Raw genomic sequence first — 20294 nt, 5'->3', positions numbered from 1 at the left:
GTTGCCAACCATCAACCGACCCACAAAGGCTGGGTCAGCAACGGTTTTCAAATTTAAGCAAAAATGGTTTGACGGATGGGTCGGTTTTTAGGCTGGTAATCGACCGACCCAACCCAGTTCCATCCCTAGATGTGACAGTGTTTTCCTTATCACGACGATGGTATGTAGTTCATTTAAATATGGACTATATATATAATAAGATGCTCGATTCGACACTAAAAACGTTTCATATTTTCTTTTTCACCGATTTATCCTTAATTTGATCGATTTTTCGTGTTGGATCCAGTCCAAATATGATTCTAGTCCGGTCCACCGTGGATCGATTATGGATCCGGTCAAAATTCGATCTGGTCCAACAATTTGCCACACCAACCCACAATTAAGGCTCTCACATGCTATTGTTCTGAAATGTTTAGAAATCAGAGCAATAAAAAATAATACTACCATTAGAAAAATCACAATTAAATATCAGCTTCTGAAGGAATCGAGGAGAAAGTAACATGAAAATCGATGCACGCGCGCACAGACACACACAAACAATAATGACATTTGAAAAAAAGATTTGACTATAGGCTTCTTAAATCTTAAGTTTCTATAAAAAGATTTGAAAAAAAATGACATTTGATCTAATTGATACGGAATATAATTGTAAATTAATAAAATAATTCACGTTGCTGAGAGCAATGAAATCACAGGATCGTAATATATATATATATATATGTATAGTCAAAGGATCCCAATTACTGATTCCCGTGGTATTATTAAAAATGAATCTAAATAAAAAACTAATCATTGGAAACATTATATAGTTTGGAGCCTTTACACTTCAAACACACACACACACACACACACACAAGAGATAGAGAGAGAGAGAGAGAGAGAGAGAGAGAGAGAGATGAAGCAGGGAAAGGCGGTGGTGGTGGGAGGGAGCATAGCAGGGATGTCATGCGCACACGCGCTGTCGGCAGCAGGGTGGGAAGTGGTGGTGCTGGAGAAGACCATGTCTGCTCCAACTAGCTGCACCACCGGAGCTGGACTCGGACTCGATAAGCTCTCCCACAAAATCATCCAACCATGGCTTAAACATCCCGAAACGCTCGACCTCATGACATTGCCATTGACCGTCGAGTATGTAAGTACAATCTTCTCATATATATATACACACACACACGCATCAAAATGGACATGAAATTTTCATACAGCTAAACCTCTACAAATTAATACAGTCGTCACTAGGTAAATTCTATTAATTTAGCGAATTATATTAAATTATCGAGTTAATAATTTAACACGTTTTCACCGAGTCGGGACCGAGAGAAATTACTATTTAATCGAGGTTATTAATTTATCGAGGTTCTACTGTACAATGTACATCGTCCCGTGTTTTTTATTTTGAAGGATCAAGCAACAGATGTGAACAAGAACATTAGTCGGACACTGGCAAGAGATCCGAGTTTCAATTTCAAAGTAGTGCACTGGTCCGATCTCCATCGGCTTCTGTACGAGTCCTTACCGCCGGAGGTTGTTCTCTTGTGGGGCCACTTCTTCTTATCCTTGTCAATTTCCGAAGATAAAAGTTCGGTCAAAGTAGTAGCTAAGCTCCTCCAAACCGACGAAACTGTCGAGATAGTTGCCGATCTTCTTGTCGCAGCTGACGGTAGCCTCTCTCCTATACGGAAACATTTTCTCCCTGATCACAAACTCCGGTATTATATTAAACTTGGCAGATTTATGTTTGTCTTAGGGAACAAGTCTTTGCTAATTGTATTCTAACATATGCTATTTTGAATAAGTTCGAGATAAACCATCTTTTTCATTATAGATATTCGGGTTACTGTGCATGGAGAGGGGTAATCGATTATTCAGACAACGAGAACTCAGAAACACTAAAGGCAATCAAGAAAGCTTACCTTGATCTCGGTAACTCTTGTTATTTCGACTTAGGCTCAGAAGGGCATGTTGTCTTTCACGAGTTAATCAACCGAAGGTTCAATTGGGTTTGGTATCTCAATCAAGAAGAGCCTCGTTTCGAGGTATCATATAAATACTTACATATTCCGCTCTGATTGTACTCTTCGTTACTTATATTAATTCAATCATTAAAACTCAGGGAAATTCGCTCACAACGAAAGTTAGCCAAGACATGATTGAAGAAATGAACGAATTAGCAGAGAAAGTTTGGATAACCGAACTGGTGAACGTAATGCGAGAAACGAAAGACCCCTTTCTGAACGCGATATACGATAGCGAGCCATTAGAGCAGTTTTATTGGAACAATGTGGTTCTGATTGGAGATGCAGCTCACCCTATAACGCCTCACAGTGCAAGAGCCACCAACATGTCGATACTCGATGCTGCAGTGTTGGGCAAATGTCTCGAGAAGTGGGGCCCGGAGAATCTTGGCTCGGCCCTCGAAGAGTATCAGTCTATCAGGCTGCCGGTTGCTAAAGAGCAAGTTCTTTACTCACGAAGATCGGGCCGTATAAAACAACGCTTACCTGTCTCTGGTCGGGAGATATTTGATCCTATGACAGCAAGTGAAGAAGAAAGCAAAGTTCTGCAGATAAGGAATACACCTTATTTCAATGTTATGCCATCCATTTTGATGTAATAAGTGTGGGCCACCCTCTGGATGTGTATTCCCAGCACGAGTTTTCTTATCTGTGTGTTTCAACTATCAATAAACATGTGTCAAATAATTGAGTCCATGTAAAATTTCTCAGAATTTGAGAGTAAGCGAAAACCAAATTCAACACTGGCTAATTCAGAGGAAAAAAACAAAAGATCTATTACCGGTGTCGCTATTCCAATGTCGGACCACATTTTGCAGGCCTAATTGTCCCCACGTGATTGACATTCACCAAACATCTATAATTGCACAATTATTCCAGCATCTTCTCTCGTCTAACTAATTGTTATTATAAAGTAATTGCCATCCGAAAAAGGCAAACAAACACACACACACACACACACACACAAAGAGATGATTGAGAACCGGAAAAAGGGGAAGGCGGTGATTGTGGGCGGCAGCATAGCGGGGATTTGCAGTGCGCACGCTCTGATTGCCGCAGGATGGGAAGTGGTGGTGGTGGAGAAGACCACCTCCGCCCTAACTGGCTGCTCCACCGGTGCCGGAATTGGACTCGATACAGTGTCTCAAAAACTCATTCCCAAATGGATTAAACCACCTCATCTCCTTCAGCATATCACCATGCCCATGACCATTGACCATGTAAGTCTTATCAATTACTGACTAATTCTCCTCCACAAAAATGAATGTAATAAGAAATGAGTTTCTTTCATTACAGGAACAAGCAACAGATGCGGAAACCAAGATTACTCGAACACTGACAAGAGACGAACATTATAACTACACAGCAGCACACTGGGCTGATCTCCATACCCTTCTCCACAAATCTTTACCACCGGAAGTTGTTGTTCTATGGGGACACTCTTTCCTCTCATTCTCCATATCTGAAGACAGAAGCTCAGTTAAAGTGGCGGTGAAAGTCCTCAAAACTGACGAAACTGTCGATATTGTCGGTGATCTTCTTGTCGGTGCTGACGGTTGCCGTTCTTCAGTTCGTAAATGTTTTCTTCCTCACCACAAACTCAGGTACTATTCAATCTACCAACTTCTATACATACATACATGTAGATGTTGAAATAAACCAAATTTGTTATTATAGATATTCAGGCTACTGTGCATGGAGAGGGGTCCTCGATTATTCGAAAAATCAGAACTCGGAAACAGTGAAGCAACTCAAGAAGGCATACCCTGATCTGGGAAACTGCGATTATTTCGACTTGGGTTCGGAAGGGCATGCCATTCTTTACGAATTAATCAACAAAAGGATCAACTGGATTTGGTATCTCAATCAACAAGAGCCAGATTTGAAGGTAAATAACATGTTCAACTACTTCCGGTATTAAAAAATCACATATATCGATGATCAACATCTAAATCACCTCAGGGAAACTCGCTCACAACAAAAGTAAGCCGCGGCATGATCGATAATATGTACGAAGCAGCGGAGAAAGTGTGGATACCTGAACTGGTGAAACTGATGCGAGACACAAAAGAGCCCTTCTTGAATGCGATATACGACAGCGAGCCGTTAGAGCGGTTGTATTGGGACAATGTGGTTCTTGTGGGAGATGCGGCTCACCCGATAACTCCTCACGGTGCAAGAGCAACAAACATGTCGGTGCTTGATGCTGCAGTGCTGGGCAAGTGCCTCGAGAAGTGGGGTCCCGAGAATCTTGGCTCTGCTCTCGAAGAGTATCAGTCGATTAGGTTACCGGTGGCTAGAGAGCAAGTTCTTTTCTCGAGGAGATTGGGGCAGATAAAGCAACGTCTGCCCATTTCTGATCGGGAGTTCTTCGATCCAATGGCGGCGAGTTCGGAAGAAAGCAAACATCTGCAGCTTGGGGGTATGCCTTATTTCAATGATATTCCATCCATACTGATGTGATGGTGTTTTCTACAGTATGAAATATTCAATAAATGTGTACCAAATAACACATGAGAAAAAAAAAAATCGATCTTCATGGAGTAAAATTGCAAGTTCTATGAACAAATTAGATCAGTTCTCAGTAAAATTCAAAAAAATTATCTCTGTTTCATATAAAGTGAAAAAAGCTAAAAACTCTTATTTTTGGAGAATGTAAACAAAAAAAATTAAAAATCGGAAATTACACTAACCCTAAGATTTTGATTTCGAACGATTACCAAACTAATTGCGCACTAGTAATTGGAAATCGGACTGAAATTCGAGTGGGAAATTATTCAAGAGCGAGAGAGAACATGAAACAGTTGAAACCGATTCAAATCATACCTGGAAGCACCTCTTATCTCCATTCCTCCATTCTCTGATAGTCAAAGATTTTTCGCGTGGATTTATATTTTATATTCAAACTCAACAAAATCATTTGATCAAAATTATTGGATTCACGCAAAAAGCCTTGGCTACAGAGCTGAAACGGGAGGAGTCCGGGTCGACGTGGACCGGGTTCAGCAGGTACAGGTTCTCTCCGGTTCGCCGTGTTTCGTCGGAGAAGAAGACTGCATTCCTTAATTGCAATTATCGAGATCATTAATTCTAAATTAGGGCGGCATTTGCCTCCGGTTCCTTTTGTCAAGTTCTTAGTTTTTCGTGCTGAAGTCGGTTTTTTGGGATTCAATTATTAGCTTAAGTCTTTCTGTTACATTGCATAATTATCAGTGTTGATCAGGGCTTCACTCTTCTTTCTCCTCACAGCACAACTTTGTTTTGTTCAATAACATAATCTATCACCAGGTTTTATTCTCATGATTTTCATCTACTCGTCGGGCCGGGCCGGGCCGAGCCGGAAAACCCGTATCTTGTATTATTCTTTTATTCTTATAAATTCATAAACATTTTCCTAATAGAACATCAGAAGTAGAGAGCTAAAAATCGACATTTTTTTAATTAATTAGTGACCGTTGTGACACGAATCGATCAATTGTCCTAAAACTTGTTCGTGCATGCGTGCTCGTTATGTTAATTAATTGATCGATTTTTGTCTCTCCATATGTAAATGTAGCTAGACAGGAGTTCAGGTTTCGTTTCGACTAAATATCCGATCCTTCATATATATACTCGATAACTAAATTCCGGCCGGTTCATTTTATATCACAGCATAAACCCTAATGATCATTTAACAAACAATCTAATATATTATTGCATATTAAATCTAATCTTAATATGATCATTCATATAATATAATTATATTTGAGTTTAACAAACAAACAAACAGGTCATGAGAAATTCATTTCCCAGTAATTAAGGAGGTGGTTTCTCCCATCCTAACCGATAAAAACACCGCTTATATTCGTCACAAAATAAGCCTACGAATCACACCCGAAAAAAAAACCAGTACAAAGTTTTAATTCCGATCCATTACTCAATAATGGCCAATAATGAAGTCTCGTTTATCTGCAAACGAACCGTGGTCAGCACTAAACCCGTGCGGCCAGGTCAGTTCAACCCTCTATCGGTTCTTGACCGATTAAATAACGAAAACAGTAATATCCGCCTAGTGTTCTACTACAGTTTTCCGGCCAGAGAAATGGCCGGAGAACTGACGGATAAGCTCCGGGAGTCGATCTCCGATATGCTGTCGTATTTTCCGGTGGTCACAGGGCGGCTGCTGAGGACTTCCGACGGAGACTGGACTGTGAAATGCAACGACGCTGGCTTACGAATGGTGGAAGCGAAAGTAATGAAAGGAAGTGTCGAAAAATGGCTGCAAAATGTCGATAGAGAAAAAGAACTGAAGCTTGTTCATTGGGAGGAAATGTTCCACAAACCCTATTTCTGGTCTACTTTTTACGTTCAGGTAACAGGTAACAGTTAAACCTCTTTAAATTAATACAGTTGGGATTGCGAAATTCTATTAATTTAGCGAAATATCAAATTATCGAACTACTAATTTAATATGTTTTCACCTAGTCGATCGGAACCGGGAGAATTTATTATTTAAGCGAGGTTATTAATTTATCGGTTCTGCTGTACGTATTTATTTGTTATTATATAATCAATTGTTTAGACTCGTTTTCTCGTGTCTGAATTTTCAATTTGCAGATAACTGAATTCGAAGGGGGTGGACTAGCGATTGGTTTGAGCTGCACTCGTCTACTCTGTGATCCCATCTGTACAACAATGATGATCAAAGCATGGGCTGATACAACCCTAATCGGCGAAATTACATCCCCGCCCCTATTCTGTCCGTTGCCGATACAAAACCGAAACACCAACCCCTACTCTTCTTTAATCGACCGCTACAAATCATACTTCAACTTATCTCCAATTCTAAAATCAGACAACAACACAAAACAAATTACAACCGTCACTCTTCAGTTCAATCAAGAAACTGTGAGAAAATTATGCATCGCCACGGCGAACGATGTAAACGGTCGCGGGCCGGGCCCCACGCCGTTCCAGGCCTTGGCCGGGCTTTTCTGGACATGCATCAGCAGAGCAAAGGGAATGAAACGAGGTTTGGTTGACATGTCGGTGTGTTTGGATACGCGAAAAGCGTTGGGATTGGATAAGGGCTTTTTCGGAAACTGCATGGTGTACAATAAGGTAGTACTACTGCATGGGGATGGTTATCATGGTAATTATGAAGTGTTGTCTGATGCGGTTGCTTCGATCAAAGAGGCGGTATCGGAAATGGACGGTGGAGATGTGATGGAGTTGATCGAGTGGTTGGAAAGCGAAAAGATTAATCGCAATTCGTTGGTGATTAGTGGATGTGATGATGATCATTTGATTTGTGTTGATTTAGAGAATGTGGATTGTTATTCGGCGGTTTTCGAGGAAACTGTGGTGCCGGTTCGTGTTTCGTACTATATGGACGGACCGGGTGTGGGGGCCGGGCAGATACTTGTCATGCCGGTGCCAGGTGGCGGTGATGGGCCGGAGAGTCGGGTGGTGGCGGTGACACTTCCGGAAGATGAAGCCGAGAAGATTCTCGAAGATTCTTTGATCCGGCAACTTGGTCCGATTATTTTGATGGGGTTCAACAAAAACCCTAATTAATCAATTAATTTTATCTGCAGGATGCATGCATGCATGCACAAGATTATATGTTATCATTAGCTTTCATTTATCAATTTCAATTTATTATTATTATTTATTTTGTGGTAAATCATTTTGCTGCAATAGAATGAACTTATTTAGTACCAAAGAGATGTTAAACCAGATTAAAGCCTGTGACCAGAGAGAGTGAGAACTTCAGATTAGTAAAATAAAATTTGTTAAATCAAAATAATTAGAGAGAGAGAGAGAGAGAGAGAGAGAGAGAGAGAGAGAGAGCTTCAGATTAGTAAATGAAAATTTGTTAAATCAAAATAATGAGAGAGAGAGAGAGAGAGAGAGAGAGAGAGAGAGAGAGAGAGAGAGAACTTCAGATTAGTAAATGAAAAATTGTTAAATCAAAATAATTAGAGATTTTTTGATTAAATGAAAAATCAATTATATGATTTAATATGCGTCTGCCGGGAGTCGAACCCGGGTCTATTGCTTGGAAGGCAATTATCCTAACCGTTGGACTACAAACGCTTTGCTGTTAATTTTTAATGATTAAATATTACAACATTATTACCTTTTCATATTTTCAGTTAATTACAGGATAAATGATTAATTATAATGATTTCCTTTTTCATTAGGACAAATAGTAAATACATGAGGCCATGCATGCAGATTAATTGTTTTGCTAAGCTAGGACTTGGATGTAATATCAAGAACATTTAATTACCATTATCATGTTTTGTACAGCTACTTGAACAATTATAGAGTTTGTCTGTATTAATTAATTAATAAATAAATCATTATTATATAGTCTGCTACAAAAGATTTAGCTTACAGCATCAAAAGATCGTGAATATCTTAAATAAACATTAAACGATTCTCAGTTGTCAGCTAGACTGTTTTTTTATACCAGACAATATAAATATATATGGTCACAATTTAAGGATGCAAATTGTAATTATGGAAAGTTTTGGGGAATCCCGTTACTAATTCAAAAGTTAATATAAATTTAAATATATTTAATAATGAAAATGAAGTTTGAAATTTGGGCACCAGCTGTGTGTAACTCTGCACATGGACACAATATATAAGGAGTAGACGTGTACCTCTAAATCAAGATAATCAATTTCATTTATTTATGTTAGTTACGTTGACTTTTGGACCGACAAATCTACTTAGGAATTAGGATTCAATGGGATTTTACTACAGTTTTATAGGATTAATTGATGATCGTTGATTAACAAATTAAATGTAATTAATTAAGGTTCAGATCATTAATATGGTTAATCCTAATCGATATTGCAAGGGTGCAAATTTAGATCGGATGGTCTGTTTTAATAGGAAAATCGAATGCCATAGGATGATTGACACGTGGATATATAATCAGGATTCTAATAATTGAAAAAGAAAAAAAAAAAAAAAAACAACAGAATCCATAACCCCACTAACCCTAATTATAATCAGCATGATTTATTAAGAGTTAAAGACTTAAGAGTGCCACATGTCAAAAAATTAGTAGAATCCGATTTATATTAAATATCGGCTGATCCACTCATAATTTAATCTCATTTTGCAATAATAATTAATCCAACAGTAATTTGTCCAACTGTTTGCATGCATGATTTTGCAATTTTAACAGAACATTATATTCGCGTAGTAAGTTTGGCGTCGATCGGATAGATCTTTACCATTCATAAACACACAGATATAATTAAACGGACGTGGGACATCTAATATTGTTGAAGATCAACGGTCAAATAGTCGATAACATGATTAAATTATATAAATTTTTTTCCGATTTGGTAATTTGTGACCTATGTACTTACATCATTCTATGATCAAACACACTTGACATTTTTTTTTTTTTTTTTTTCCAATAAATCATAATAATTCAAGAAGCCGCCTACAAAATTCAAATAAATGTACTGCAGAAATGTAAGCAATGATCAATCACAAAAACTTCATACCAATTACATTCAAGTATATTATGTCAGATCCCAATGCCTTGTCAACTACACAATTATAAATATATACATACATGTATATATAATATATATGTATATATATATATATATAAAATAATATTTAAAAAAAAAAAAAGAAAGACCAAGTACAGTAGAGCTTACCATGTGAGAGGGGATTATTTTAAATATATTCTTCAGTTGGCCATTTAATATCATACAGATAAATTCAAAATGAGATCAGTTTTCTGATCTTCAACACAACTAATCATTCACTAATTTATTATTGTTATTATTATTATTTATTATTTTATGTTTTTCTAGCCATTATCTTCTATAGGTATTATTTGGAACAGAAGCATCTTTACACCTTAATACCCGATTTTTTCGAAACGTTCTTCGATTTTAACGATGAAGATGAAAACTAAACGAGGACGGAGGAATATCTTTTCGAATAAAACAAAACATGGCCAAGAGGAAAAGAACAAAGAGAAATTAATTAGGTGAAATAATGGAAACCTATAAAGAAAGCATGAAAGCTTTCAAGTAGCTCAGTGGGAGAAGGATGATTTTCAAAAGGAAATAACAAACTGTCATTCCAAAAAAAAAAGAAGAAAAAAAAATTACGGCCATCTCCCTGAGGTAATATCAAATTACGAAAAAACCCCCTTATGTTTGGGTAATTATAACCACAACCATTAACTATGAATTTTCTTACGTGTCAAGCCTTGTGGTGTCGAATTTAATGAAATCTTCAAGATTTTGTGAAATATTCTCCAGTTTGTACCCGTTTTACCTCATTCGAGCTCCACTTTTTGAAACAAGATGATCGTAAGATGTGTCTCTTGGCTTGTAAATAACATATTGTGATGCATCAGAAACTGATTTTTTGCATAAAACGAGTACAAACTAGAGAACATTCCACGGAATCTAGAAGATTCTATTGAATTTGACACCATAAGGGTGGACGTGGAAGAAGATTCATAGTTTGAGGGGTGATCGTAATTACCTAAACATGAGGGACTTTTTTGTAATTTGACCTTACCACAGGGAGATAACCGTTATTTACCCAAAAAAATATTGATTCAGCCAATTAACTGAATTTCAATCTTCAATTACCAAAGGCAAGTAGTACAAATTCTTGATCATGTGAGTTTTCATGACATCGACACTTACATCAGCCACTAAAAATGACAAAATGCCATGTTTGACCTTTAAGCAATTCATCTAATGTGCCACGTTATTCAAGAATCATAATCACTCAAAAAAATAATCAAATAAATTAATAAATAAAAAAAATAAAAAAAGAAAAAAAGAAGTTGCATATAAAGAGACAAAGCTTCATGTTGATCTTCTTCTTGTGTTGTTTGATGAAGCATTATTGATGGAGGGTGGTGACATATTTAGAGTTAGCAGCGCGCGTTTAGGCAGCTCGAGTATATGGCGGAACACCGGCATGGAATCTTTTTCGCGGTCCGAAAAAGATGCCGAAGACGACGAAGAAGCATTGAAGTGGGCCGCCCTCGAGAAACTTCCGACGTATCTCCGTATAAGGAGAGGCATGCTTGTCGAAGACGAGGGTAAAACACGAGAAGTCGATATAAAGAATCTCGGATTATCCGAACGAAGGAATCTCGTCGAGAGGCTACTTAAGATTGCCGAGGAAGGCAATGAGAAGTTTTTGCTCAAGCTCAAGGAACGAATTCAAAGGTATTTATTTATTAATTAAAAAAAAAAAAAGTCGATTTTTTTCGACTTTTCGAAAAAAAATATTTTTTTTTGAGGGATCGAAAAAAAATATATATTTTTTTTTTCGAAAAAAAATATTTTAACATGGAAATAATTTCAGGGTAGGTCTTGATTTTCCGACGATCGAAGTCCGGTTCGAGAACTTGAACGTTGATGCGGATGCATATGCGGGGGGTCGAGCTTTACCTACCATATTCAACTTTACTGTCAATATATTGGAGGTGATTTAGTTTAATTCAACTAATTAATTAACATAGAATAAAATAAAATCAGTGCTTGCATGAGTTATCGACCTTTTCGGCAATTATGTATCGTTTTTCTTGTATCGAGATCAGGGTTTCTTGAGTTATCTTCGTATTCTTCCGAACAGAAAGAAACCGTTGCCGATTCTGCATGATGTAAGTGGGATCATAAAACCAGGAAGGTGAGTCGAGAACAAATAATGTATACACTAAGTGTTCGTCTTTTTCAATTTGATTCGACTAATTACTCTGTTTTGTTATTTTGTTTTTTGGTAGGATGACGTTGCTTTTGGGCCCACCGAGCTCTGGAAAAACGACGTTGCTACTAGCTTTAGCTGGGAAGCTCGATCCGGAGTTGAAAGTAAGGAATCGGGAATCGTATGTTGTTAAAAATCTCTAACGTAATGTTGAAATTGCTAAAGAGTACGTATTTATGCATAGATATCGGGGAGAGTGACGTACAACGGTCATGAGATGAACGAGTTTGTACCGCAAAGGACGTCGGCTTACATAAGCCAGCACGATTTGCACATTGGAGAACTGACGGTTAGAGAAACGCTCGCTTTTTCCGCCAGATGTCAAGGAGTTGGCGCTCGTTACGGTCGATATATATACAACAAGAAATTCATTTTTATTCGATGCAGAGTAGTGTATATATGTATATATATTCATCGGTTTTCTTGGAATTTACAGAAATGCTGACCGAGTTGTCGAGGAGAGAGAAGGAAGCAAACATTAAACCGGACCCTGATCTCGATATTTACATGAAGGTTGTCGATGAACTCAAGTGCAAAATTTCTAAAAATGCTAACAAATTAAAATTGTTTTTTGATTTTTTTTCGTTCGACAGGCATCGTCGATTGGAGGGCAGGAAGCAAGTGTGGTAACGGATTACATCATCAAGGTAAAAAAAAAACTCGATATTTTCAGTCAATGATGTAACGAAAATCGGTTGATATTTTTCAATAACTTGATTCCGTACAGATTTTAGGACTTGAAGTGTGTGCCGATACGTTAGTAGGCGACGAAATGTTCCGAGGAATATCCGGAGGACAAAGAAAGAGACTCACGACAGGTACGATTATCGAAAAAAATTAATTTATCGCAATCCAATTTCTAAAATCGAATATTCGATTCCAATTTATAATGCAGGCGAAATGATGGTCGGACCGGCAAGAGCACTATTCATGGACGAGATATCGACCGGTTTGGATAGTTCGACAACTTTCCAAATCGTGAACTCGATACGACAATCGATCCACATTTTGCAGGGAACTACTATAATCTCACTCCTACAGCCTGCACCGGAAACGTACGATTTATTCGACGACATCATTCTTCTATCCGATGGTCAGATCGTATACCAAGGTCCCCGAGAAAACGTACTAGAATTCTTCGAGCACATGGGGTTTCGATGCCCCGAGAGAAAAGGAGTAGCCGATTTCTTGCAGGAAGTAAGTAATACCCTTTTCGTCTTTTTTGTATCCGTAAAAAGAAACTACTGATCGTAAAATCCCGCATGCAAAATTCTAGGTGACGTCGAAGAAAGATCAAGAACAGTACCGGATACAAAAAGACGAAACTTACGAGTACGTTTCTGTCCAAGAGTTTTCCGAAGCATTCCGGTCGTTCCGTATCGGTCAAGAGCTCGGCGATGAGCTGGCGGTTCCGTTCGACAAGGAAAAGAGCCACCCTACTGCACTAACCACCGATAAATACGGCGTCAGCAAAAAAGAGCTTCTGAAAGCGTGCGTGGCTCGAGAATATCTGTTGATGAAGCGGAATTCGTTCGTCTACATATTCAAGATGCTACAAGTAAGATCCACGTAACGATTTTTTCACCCCTCGAACGACGGTAAAATATCACTGACCGTTCGTTTATTATTTTTTTCGCGCGTCTCCAGCTTATCATTGTAGCTAGCATTTCATTGACGTTGTTTCTGCGCACGGAAATGCCGAAGAATAACGTGACGGACGGCGGAATATACTTGGGTGCTCTGTTTTTCGCGCTTATTATGATTATGTTCAACGGATTCTCGGAGCTCGCACTCAGTATTATGAAACTCCCGGTTTTTTTCAAGCAACGGGATCTTTTGTTTTTTCCTCCGTGGGCATATACTTTGCCTTCGTGGATTCTCAAGATTCCGATCACACTCGTCGAAGTTGCTATTTGGGTGGGTATGACTTACTATGCCACGGGATACGATTCTGACGCCGGAAGGTAAATCTTTTTAACACGTTGTCGTTGTGTCGGGACTGATAAAAAAATATTATTTAGACGAGGTTATTAATTTATCGAGGTTTCAAATGGCAGGTTTTTCAGACAACTGCTTCTGCTTATATGTGTGAATCAAATGGCTTCGGCGCTGTTCCGTTTGATGGGGGCGCTAGGACGAAACCTCATCGTTGCGAATACGTTTGGTTCGTGCGCATTGCTCACGGTTTTCGTCTTGGGTGGTTTCATTTTATCACGAGGTATTTACCGAAAATATAAATGCAAGATTTCGATGCTTTAATGCTCATACGTACGTCGGTTCAGAATTCGACTAACGTAACTACGGCTACTTGTTTATATCAGATGATATCAAAAAATGGTGGATATGGGGTTTCTGGACTTCGCCTTTGATGTACGGGCAGAACGCCATCGCGGTGAACGAGTTTCTCGGAAAGAGTTGGAGTCATGTAAGAATCATTCCGGCATATTCTTCGAGGGGATAAACTAAAGTATATATAACTTACGGTTAAGAAATGTTCGTTTTTTACAGGTTCCTGCAGGCTCGACGGAATCGGTTGGATTGACGGTTTTAAAAGCTCGAGGGCTTTTTTCGGAAGCACGATGGTATTGGATTGGTGTCGGAGCGATTATCGGATACGTGTTCCTATTCAATTTCCTAGTTACCGTTGCTCTGACTTATTTGAACCGTAAGTGCTCTCGTATACCTCGGTTTTATATATTTAGATCTTATTCTAAGACGATTTGAGAACATTTGGTACGTGTGCGAATGCAGCGTTCGGGAAACCACAAGCGATTCTACCGGAAGAAGCAGTAGCGGAGAGGAATGCGGGACGAGGAGACGATGTTCGGAGAAGTTCGTCGTCGGGATCCATGTCATCAAGAGTCGGCACGGTTATCGGTAATGCCGATCCAAACCGGAAGAGAGGAATGATTTTACCGTTCGAGCCTCTTTCGATCACATTTTGCGATATCCGTTACGCAGTAGATATGCCACAGGAAATGAAAGCTCAAGGAATTCAAGAAAACCGACTCGAGCTGCTGAAAGGCGTGAGCGGTGCTTTCCGGCCCGGAGTTTTGACGGCGCTGATGGGCATTAGTGGGGCCGGGAAAACCACTTTAATGGATGTATTAGCGGGTCGGAAAACCGGTGGTTATATAAACGGGACAATCACTATATCGGGTTACCCGAAAAAGCAAGAAACGTTCGCACGTATTGCAGGATACTGCGAGCAAACCGACATTCACTCACCTCACGTCACGGTCCACGAGTCCTTACAATTTTCCGCGTGGATGCGCTTGCCTCCCGAAGTCGACACTGCAACGAGAAAGGTTCATTTAAAAAAAAAAAAAAAAAAAGATACATAAATTTACGTAGTCGAAAATAAATTATATTATATGAATTTGCAGATGTTTATTGAAGAGGTGATGGAGCTAGTCGAGCTTACACCGCTGAGAGAAGCGCTCGTGGGCTTGCCCGGAGTGAACGGACTTTCGACCGAGCAGAGAAAGAGGCTAACGATTGCGGTCGAACTCGTTGCGAATCCATCGATCATATTTATGGACGAGCCGACTTCGGGCCTCGACGCAAGAGCTGCTGCAATTGTAATGAGAACCGTTAGAAACACAGTCGATACAGGTCGAACGGTTGTTTGCACTATCCATCAACCGAGCATCGACATTTTCGATGCCTTTGACGAGGTAATTAATTAGTTAATCGTTATCTCGTGGCCTAGCTGTTTTCGAAAAATCGAGTAGCGAACACTATAAATGAATTAAAAAAATGCAGCTATTACTACTCAAACGAGGAGGCGAAGAAATATACGTGGGCCCTTTAGGCCGACATTCTTCTCAGCTAATTAAATACTTTGAGGAAATCGACGGAATCAGTAAAATCAAAGACGGTTATAATCCAGCTACGTGGATGCTCGATATAACCTCGACGGCACAAGAAGCAGCTCTCGGCGTCGATTTTGCAGAACTATATAAGAACTCCGAACTTTGCAGGTAAAATACCGAAAACACACGTTAGCTCGATTTTCACCTCTCGGCATGTTTAATTCAATCATTTGTGGAAATTAAAAAAAATTCAGGAAAAACAAAGCGCTGATCGAGGAGCTAACTGTACCGATCCCGGGTTCGAAAGATTTGTACTTCTCGAAACGGTACTCGCAATCTTTCTCGACTCAATGCATGGCTTGCCTGTGGAAGCAGCACTGGTCGTATTGGAGAAACCCTCCGTACACGGCAGTAAGGCTGCTATTTACGACGTTCATCGCGTTACTTTTCGGGACTATTTTTTGGGGTATCGGGTCCAAACGGGAGCGACAGCAAGACGTGTTCAACGCAATGGGTTCGATGTACGTTGCCGTTCTATTTCTCGGCATACAAAATGCTACGTCGGTTCAACCGGTTGTTGCGATTGAGAGAACGGTCTTCTACAGAGAGAGAGCTGCTGGAATGTACTCGGCTTTGCCGTATGCGTTTGGACAGGCTGTAATTGAACTGCCTTACCTTCTGATTCAAACACTCATATACGGTGTGATTGTGTATGCGATGATCGGGTTCGAATGGACGGTCGTGAAATTCTTTTGGTACATTTTCTTCATGTATTTCACGCTGATGTACTTCACGTTTTACGGGATGATGACGGTGGCGGTGACGCCAAACCACAACATAGCCGCCATTGTTTCGTCGGCATTCTACGGGTTATGGAATCTCTTCTCCGGATTCATCATTCCAAAAACAGTAAGTATCCCGGAAAATAAATAAATTGACAATAATAAAATTAACAATTCGGGTTTATTATTTTCTTTCGTAATTTTTTTTTGGTGAACAGAGAATCCCGGTGTGGTGGAGATGGTACTACTACGCTTGCCCGATAGCTTGGACGCTCTACGGATTGGTTGCTTCGCAATTCGGTGACGTGCAAGATAGGCTCGACACTGATGAAACAGTTGCAGAATTCGTGCACAGTTATTTCGGATTTCAACACGATTTTGTGGGATACGTTGCGATAATCATCACTGGATTAGCTGTGCTCTTCGGCTTCATTTTTGCCTTCTCGATCAGAGCTTTCAACTTCCAGAAAAGATAGATAATGTGTATATTTCTAAACAGTTTGCTTCCGTTTTTCCGTAACGTTTATCGACATTCTTTGTTTCGGGCTAGCCCGGGTTTGAAATATAAATATAAATATAAAATAATCGAGCGTGAATAGCTCAATTTTTTGTTCATATTATATCACATTCTTTTAAAGAAAACTCCAAGCTTGAGCCGAACTTCAAAACTTATCGAACAAAAGTATGTGTTCCAAGCTTCGTTCGATGTGTTAACAAACTTATCACAAACAATCTGCGACTGAATCGAGTACAGGATAACTTAGTTTGGTTTTCAAAAAACCACATAAAAGAACATAATGCTCTCTCTATATATCCAAGTTAATGGTTACATTAGTTCAAATCTAACGGCAACTAGGCCCGATAAATAACTAACAAAATACACGGGAAAAAAAAAACCTAGAAAATGCGAAACTGAACCCCCTCCGCATATTTTACAACTAGGAATTAAATCCTCTCAAAATCTCAAGCCAGACCAATAAATAATGATCAAAGAGAAAACAGAAAAGAAAAAAATTGAGGTGCAGATGCAAGAAAAGAGATCGAACATTAATTAAACCTCCCATCTTAACTAGCCAAGTCATCCAAGAAGCTCTGCAACTCCTTCAACCCTTCAGCAGAAACACTCCTCTGTACTCTTCCACGAGGAGCAACCAACCTAGGCGGCGGCTCTGTCTGAAAACAGACAACCACCACCGATAAATTGTCCCCACTTTTCCTCTTCAAAGCCTCGTCAACAAGATCTTTACTACACCTAATCGGGTCATTATGCTCTTGAAGCCTCCTTCGGGCAAAATCCACTGCATTCTGGCTCATAAAAACATCCCATAGACCATCACAGCCTATGATTAAAAACTCGTCTTCTTTTGTTAATCTTGTGCTCATAAGTTCTGGCTCTGCAGTGAGGGGCCCACCATCTTGACCTTTTAGCCCCTCCATATGCCAGTCTCCTAAAGCACGAGCTACGTTTATTTGTCCGTTTAGGTAACCGTCGTACACGTAACCTCCGGAAGCTTCTATTCGCCTTCTCTCTCTTAAACAAAGAGGCTTGTGATCTCTCGACATTTCAATCGCTTTACCCCCTCGGCAAAGCACTGCTCTGCAGTCTCCAGCATTTGCCACCACCAGAGAGCTAAAGTGAAAAAAACAAAAACAAAAAGGAACAAGTTACAGTAAGGATAATTTATGGTTTTGCATTTTGAAAACTGAAACAAGTTGATTATGTGCGTAGTTAATGGAACACTAACCTTCCGATAACCAAAGCTGTTAAAGCAGTGGTGCCAGAGGCGAGATCTGCATCCAAGGAACAAGCTTCTGCAAAAGCAGTGTCGGTCTGTAGAAATGCTGTTGATATTACGCTCTCGATCTCCTGAGGAAAATTTCCGTCCTCAAGAATGAATCTGGGTAAATGGTAGCATGCAAAGTCAGCAGCATGTTTTCCTCCATGTCCATCAAAAACCTGACCAAGAAGAAGGGACATGAGTGCTGAGTTTGCAATGTTTTGTAATGAAAAGACAGACAGATCGAACAACTCACATCACAAATATACTACAGAGAAACATAATTAAATAGACAGGATCCAACCACTTTCTTTTTCAATTCTATTCAACATAGAAACATAATTAATGGCAAATCTTTTTAGAGTATCCAGCGAAATTTCTTTACACAAAAAACATTACCAAGAGTCATAAATATGCAGATCTATAATTCAAAAGCTGACTGATGACAACTTCATTATCATCAATAATCGTGGTAATGTAAGCGGGAGTAGCAAAAAAAGAATACAAGGGAAAGGTTTAAAAGGGAAAAATTACCCCATAAAATGCGGTAGGCTTGTGGTTGGAGATATTTGACCCATAATCATGCATCAAATTGTCTGTACAAATGTATACATCCTCCATGCTTGAACGAGAACCAATGTCTGTCCAAGCACCTGACCGAAGCAGGGGCATAAATTCAGCAACACTGTCATCTCCACTCAATATTGTCCCAATTGAGATGTCCGAGGACCTGATCTTGACCTGCTAAACCTCTAGTCAAAATGCAATCCCCATACGTAATAATATAAATTTACAAAATGAAGAAATCACACAGAGTAAAATGAAGATACTAAAAAATCTAGGACAAACAGCAAAATTGCTGTCTGTCCCTGAAAATGTTAATAGCTTTTGGTGAAAACACACTAATCCATGACAGAAACAAGAACCTCCATGTGGCATAGTTCAGATAGTGACATTCAATAGATTTAATAGATAATCTAACCACAAAGATTCAGAGTATAATGACTGCAATTTTACAACCAAATCAAGCAGTAACTAATTAACACATCAAAATTTGAATCATTCCCCTTTTCCCTTTCCAAATATATCAGAAACGCAATTCCTGTGAGGAACAATAAAGCCCATAACCCCAATTTCTATATTTTATAACCTCAATTCCCAAATCATAATTGCATAATCACCCAAAAAAAATCACATAAAATCCTTTCATAAAGTTGTCATTACTTCAAAACAACACGAGGCTTCTAATTAAACGAACAAAAGAGGCCAAAAAAAAAAAGGAAATTTTTTTTGAACTGGAATTACCAAAGAGGAGTGCCGAACAAGAGACTTCGTACACAAAGACGGCGGCGCGCCATCAGAATTCAAGCAGTGTCGGTAAACGCTTCGTCCGCCTAGTGAGTTGGGAATGGGCGGCCGTCCGTCGCCGGAGCTGCAATTCTCTCTGCCAGCATCGCCATTGTCGATAATTACTCTACTGCCCTCCATTGCAAATCTCAACCATCACTCCTCCGAAGAAAGTTTCTAACGAGCGGGTGTTATTAAAAAAAAAAAAAAAAAAAAAAAACTGAGAGCAAGAACCAAAATTAAAATGAAAATCCCCAAATTCCTAATGCAATGGGGCTGAAAATTCGGGTTGTTTTGGTAATCTCGGTGGTCGCTAGGGTTTTCGATTTGGGGGAACTAGGGCTCAATAATGTAACAGTCTGTGAATAGATACAGATTTGTATTTGTATATACGTATAGAAAGACGGGATCTCTCGCAGAACAACGTATCGGGTCGATTTTTTGAGGGATTCTGCCGCTGCGAATTTCTTATATATAAGTAAAGGCGTGACGTGGACAACCCACGAAACGGTGCCGTGTCAGTTTTTCTGAACGACGCGTGTCCTTATAAAAGGTCTCCTTTTTTTCCAAGTGTTTGACATTGAATTTCTAATTTTGGATTTTTTCATTTATATATATTAAGGTTATAGGAAGTGAAGACATCTAAAAAAAATTATACAAGTAATATTTATATAAATTTCAACTTAAAAGTTACAAATCACATACGCCTTCGAGGGGCTCTTAGCTAAACTTATAAGTTGTTAAAACTAGCTTATGAGATGTTTAACAGCTTATAAATCCTTTTAAACTGGTTGGTAATTTTCT

General features: G+C 39.1%; 5 protein-coding genes, 1 long non-coding RNA gene and 1 other non-coding gene across 8 annotated transcripts; 4 read left to right on the top strand and 3 right to left on the bottom strand.

The window, feature by feature from the left end:
• The first annotated feature begins 802 nt into the window (after positions 1-802).
• LOC105975221 (uncharacterized) lies at positions 803-2708 on the top strand. The gene is made up of 4 exons (XM_088815584.1): positions 803-1132; positions 1399-1706; positions 1823-2033; positions 2111-2708. Exons 1-4 carry the CDS (start codon positions 896-898, stop codon positions 2609-2611), a joined length of 1257 nt encoding a protein of 418 aa, XP_088671710.1. The 5' UTR covers positions 803-895; the 3' UTR covers positions 2612-2708.
• Positions 1192-5277, bottom strand: LOC148772537 (uncharacterized). Its single transcript, XR_016030335.1, has 4 exons — positions 4839-5277; positions 2794-4484; positions 1911-2674; positions 1192-1669 (listed from the first exon to the last, which is right to left on the bottom strand). It is a non-coding gene; the product is annotated as an uncharacterized LOC148772537 (long non-coding RNA).
• LOC105975218 (uncharacterized) lies at positions 2984-4581 on the top strand. Its single transcript, XM_013000395.2, has 4 exons — positions 2984-3232; positions 3309-3616; positions 3690-3900; positions 3975-4581. The coding sequence occupies exons 1-4, from the start codon at positions 2984-2986 to the stop codon at positions 4473-4475; spliced, it is 1269 nt and encodes a 422-aa protein (XP_012855849.2). The 3' UTR covers positions 4476-4581.
• Positions 5278-5873: 596 nt separating the features above from the next.
• Positions 5874-7677, top strand: LOC105975212 (protein ECERIFERUM 26-like). The gene is made up of 2 exons (XM_013000388.2): positions 5874-6363; positions 6609-7677. Exons 1-2 carry the CDS (start codon positions 5935-5937, stop codon positions 7566-7568), a joined length of 1389 nt encoding a protein of 462 aa, XP_012855842.2. The 5' UTR covers positions 5874-5934; the 3' UTR covers positions 7569-7677.
• A 341-nt stretch (positions 7678-8018) lies between these two features.
• Positions 8019-8090, bottom strand: TRNAG-UCC (transfer RNA glycine (anticodon UCC)). The gene has a single exon. It is a non-coding gene; the product is annotated as a tRNA-Gly (tRNA).
• Positions 8091-10643: 2553 nt separating this feature from the next.
• Positions 10644-16980, top strand: LOC105975319 (pleiotropic drug resistance protein 1). Its single transcript, XM_013000501.2, has 19 exons — positions 10644-11230; positions 11370-11490; positions 11605-11693; positions 11788-11872; positions 11953-12112; positions 12205-12281; positions 12362-12415; positions 12496-12586; positions 12664-12965; positions 13045-13326; positions 13416-13732; positions 13826-13986; positions 14090-14193; positions 14277-14433; positions 14520-15076; positions 15155-15445; positions 15534-15751; positions 15838-16492; positions 16584-16980. The coding sequence occupies exons 1-19, from the start codon at positions 10905-10907 to the stop codon at positions 16839-16841; spliced, it is 4305 nt and encodes a 1434-aa protein (XP_012855955.1). The 5' UTR covers positions 10644-10904; the 3' UTR covers positions 16842-16980.
• A 145-nt stretch (positions 16981-17125) lies between these two features.
• DBP1 (DNA-binding protein phosphatase 1) lies at positions 17126-19938 on the bottom strand. Of its 2 annotated transcripts, none has more exons than XM_013000500.2 (4): positions 19449-19938; positions 18678-18884; positions 18111-18322; positions 17126-17995 (listed from the first exon to the last, which is right to left on the bottom strand). In XM_013000500.2, exons 1-4 carry the CDS (start codon positions 19629-19631, stop codon positions 17431-17433), a joined length of 1167 nt encoding a protein of 388 aa, XP_012855954.2. In that variant the 5' UTR covers positions 19632-19938; the 3' UTR covers positions 17126-17430. The 2 variants fall into 2 exon arrangements, with proteins under 2 accessions (XP_012855954.2, XP_012855953.2); XM_013000499.2 differs by having other exon boundaries at positions 18678-18887; positions 19449-19925.
• Positions 19939-20294: the final 356 nt, after the last annotated feature.

The sequence above is a fragment of the Erythranthe guttata genome, chromosome 1 (genome assembly GCF_056151865.1).
Source record: "Erythranthe guttata isolate IM_541 chromosome 1, IM_541, whole genome shotgun sequence".
Taxonomy (NCBI): Eukaryota; Viridiplantae; Streptophyta; class Magnoliopsida; order Lamiales; family Phrymaceae; genus Erythranthe; species Erythranthe guttata.
Note: the sequence above shows the minus strand (reverse complement) of the source record. Positions and strands in the feature narration are given on the sequence as shown.

Coding starts and splice junctions, on each gene's coding strand:
- LOC105975319 (XM_013000501.2), top strand. CDS start 10,905: ATGGAGGGTGGTGACATATTTAGAGTTAGCAGCGCGCGTTTAGGCAGC. Junction 14,194..14,276: donor TCGGAAAGAGTTGGAGTCAT/GTAAGAATCATT, acceptor CGTTTTTTACAG/GTTCCTGCAGGCTCGACGGA. Junction 15,077..15,154: donor TCGACACTGCAACGAGAAAG/GTTCATTTAAAA, acceptor ATGAATTTGCAG/ATGTTTATTGAAGAGGTGAT.
- LOC105975212 (XM_013000388.2), top strand. CDS start 5,935: ATGGCCAATAATGAAGTCTCGTTTATCTGCAAACGAACCGTGGTCAGC. Junction 6,364..6,608: donor GGTCTACTTTTTACGTTCAG/GTAACAGGTAAC, acceptor TTCAATTTGCAG/ATAACTGAATTCGAAGGGGG.
- DBP1 (XM_013000499.2), bottom strand. CDS start 19,631: ATGGAGGGCAGTAGAGTAATTATCGACAATGGCGATGCTGGCAGAGAG. Junction 18,323..18,677: donor AGCCTACCGCATTTTATGGG/GTAATTTTTCCC, acceptor CTTCTTGGTCAG/GTTTTTGATGGACATGGAGG. Junction 17,996..18,110: donor ACAGCTTTGGTTATCGGAAG/GTTAGTGTTCCA, acceptor TTTTCACTTTAG/CTCTCTGGTGGTGGCAAATG.
- LOC105975221 (XM_088815584.1), top strand. CDS start 896: ATGAAGCAGGGAAAGGCGGTGGTGGTGGGAGGGAGCATAGCAGGGATG. Junction 1,707..1,822: donor CTCCCTGATCACAAACTCCG/GTATTATATTAA, acceptor TTTTCATTATAG/ATATTCGGGTTACTGTGCAT. Junction 2,034..2,110: donor AAGAAGAGCCTCGTTTCGAG/GTATCATATAAA, acceptor ATTAAAACTCAG/GGAAATTCGCTCACAACGAA.
- LOC105975218 (XM_013000395.2), top strand. CDS start 2,984: ATGATTGAGAACCGGAAAAAGGGGAAGGCGGTGATTGTGGGCGGCAGC. Junction 3,233..3,308: donor TGCCCATGACCATTGACCAT/GTAAGTCTTATC, acceptor CTTTCATTACAG/GAACAAGCAACAGATGCGGA. Junction 3,901..3,974: donor AACAAGAGCCAGATTTGAAG/GTAAATAACATG, acceptor AAATCACCTCAG/GGAAACTCGCTCACAACAAA.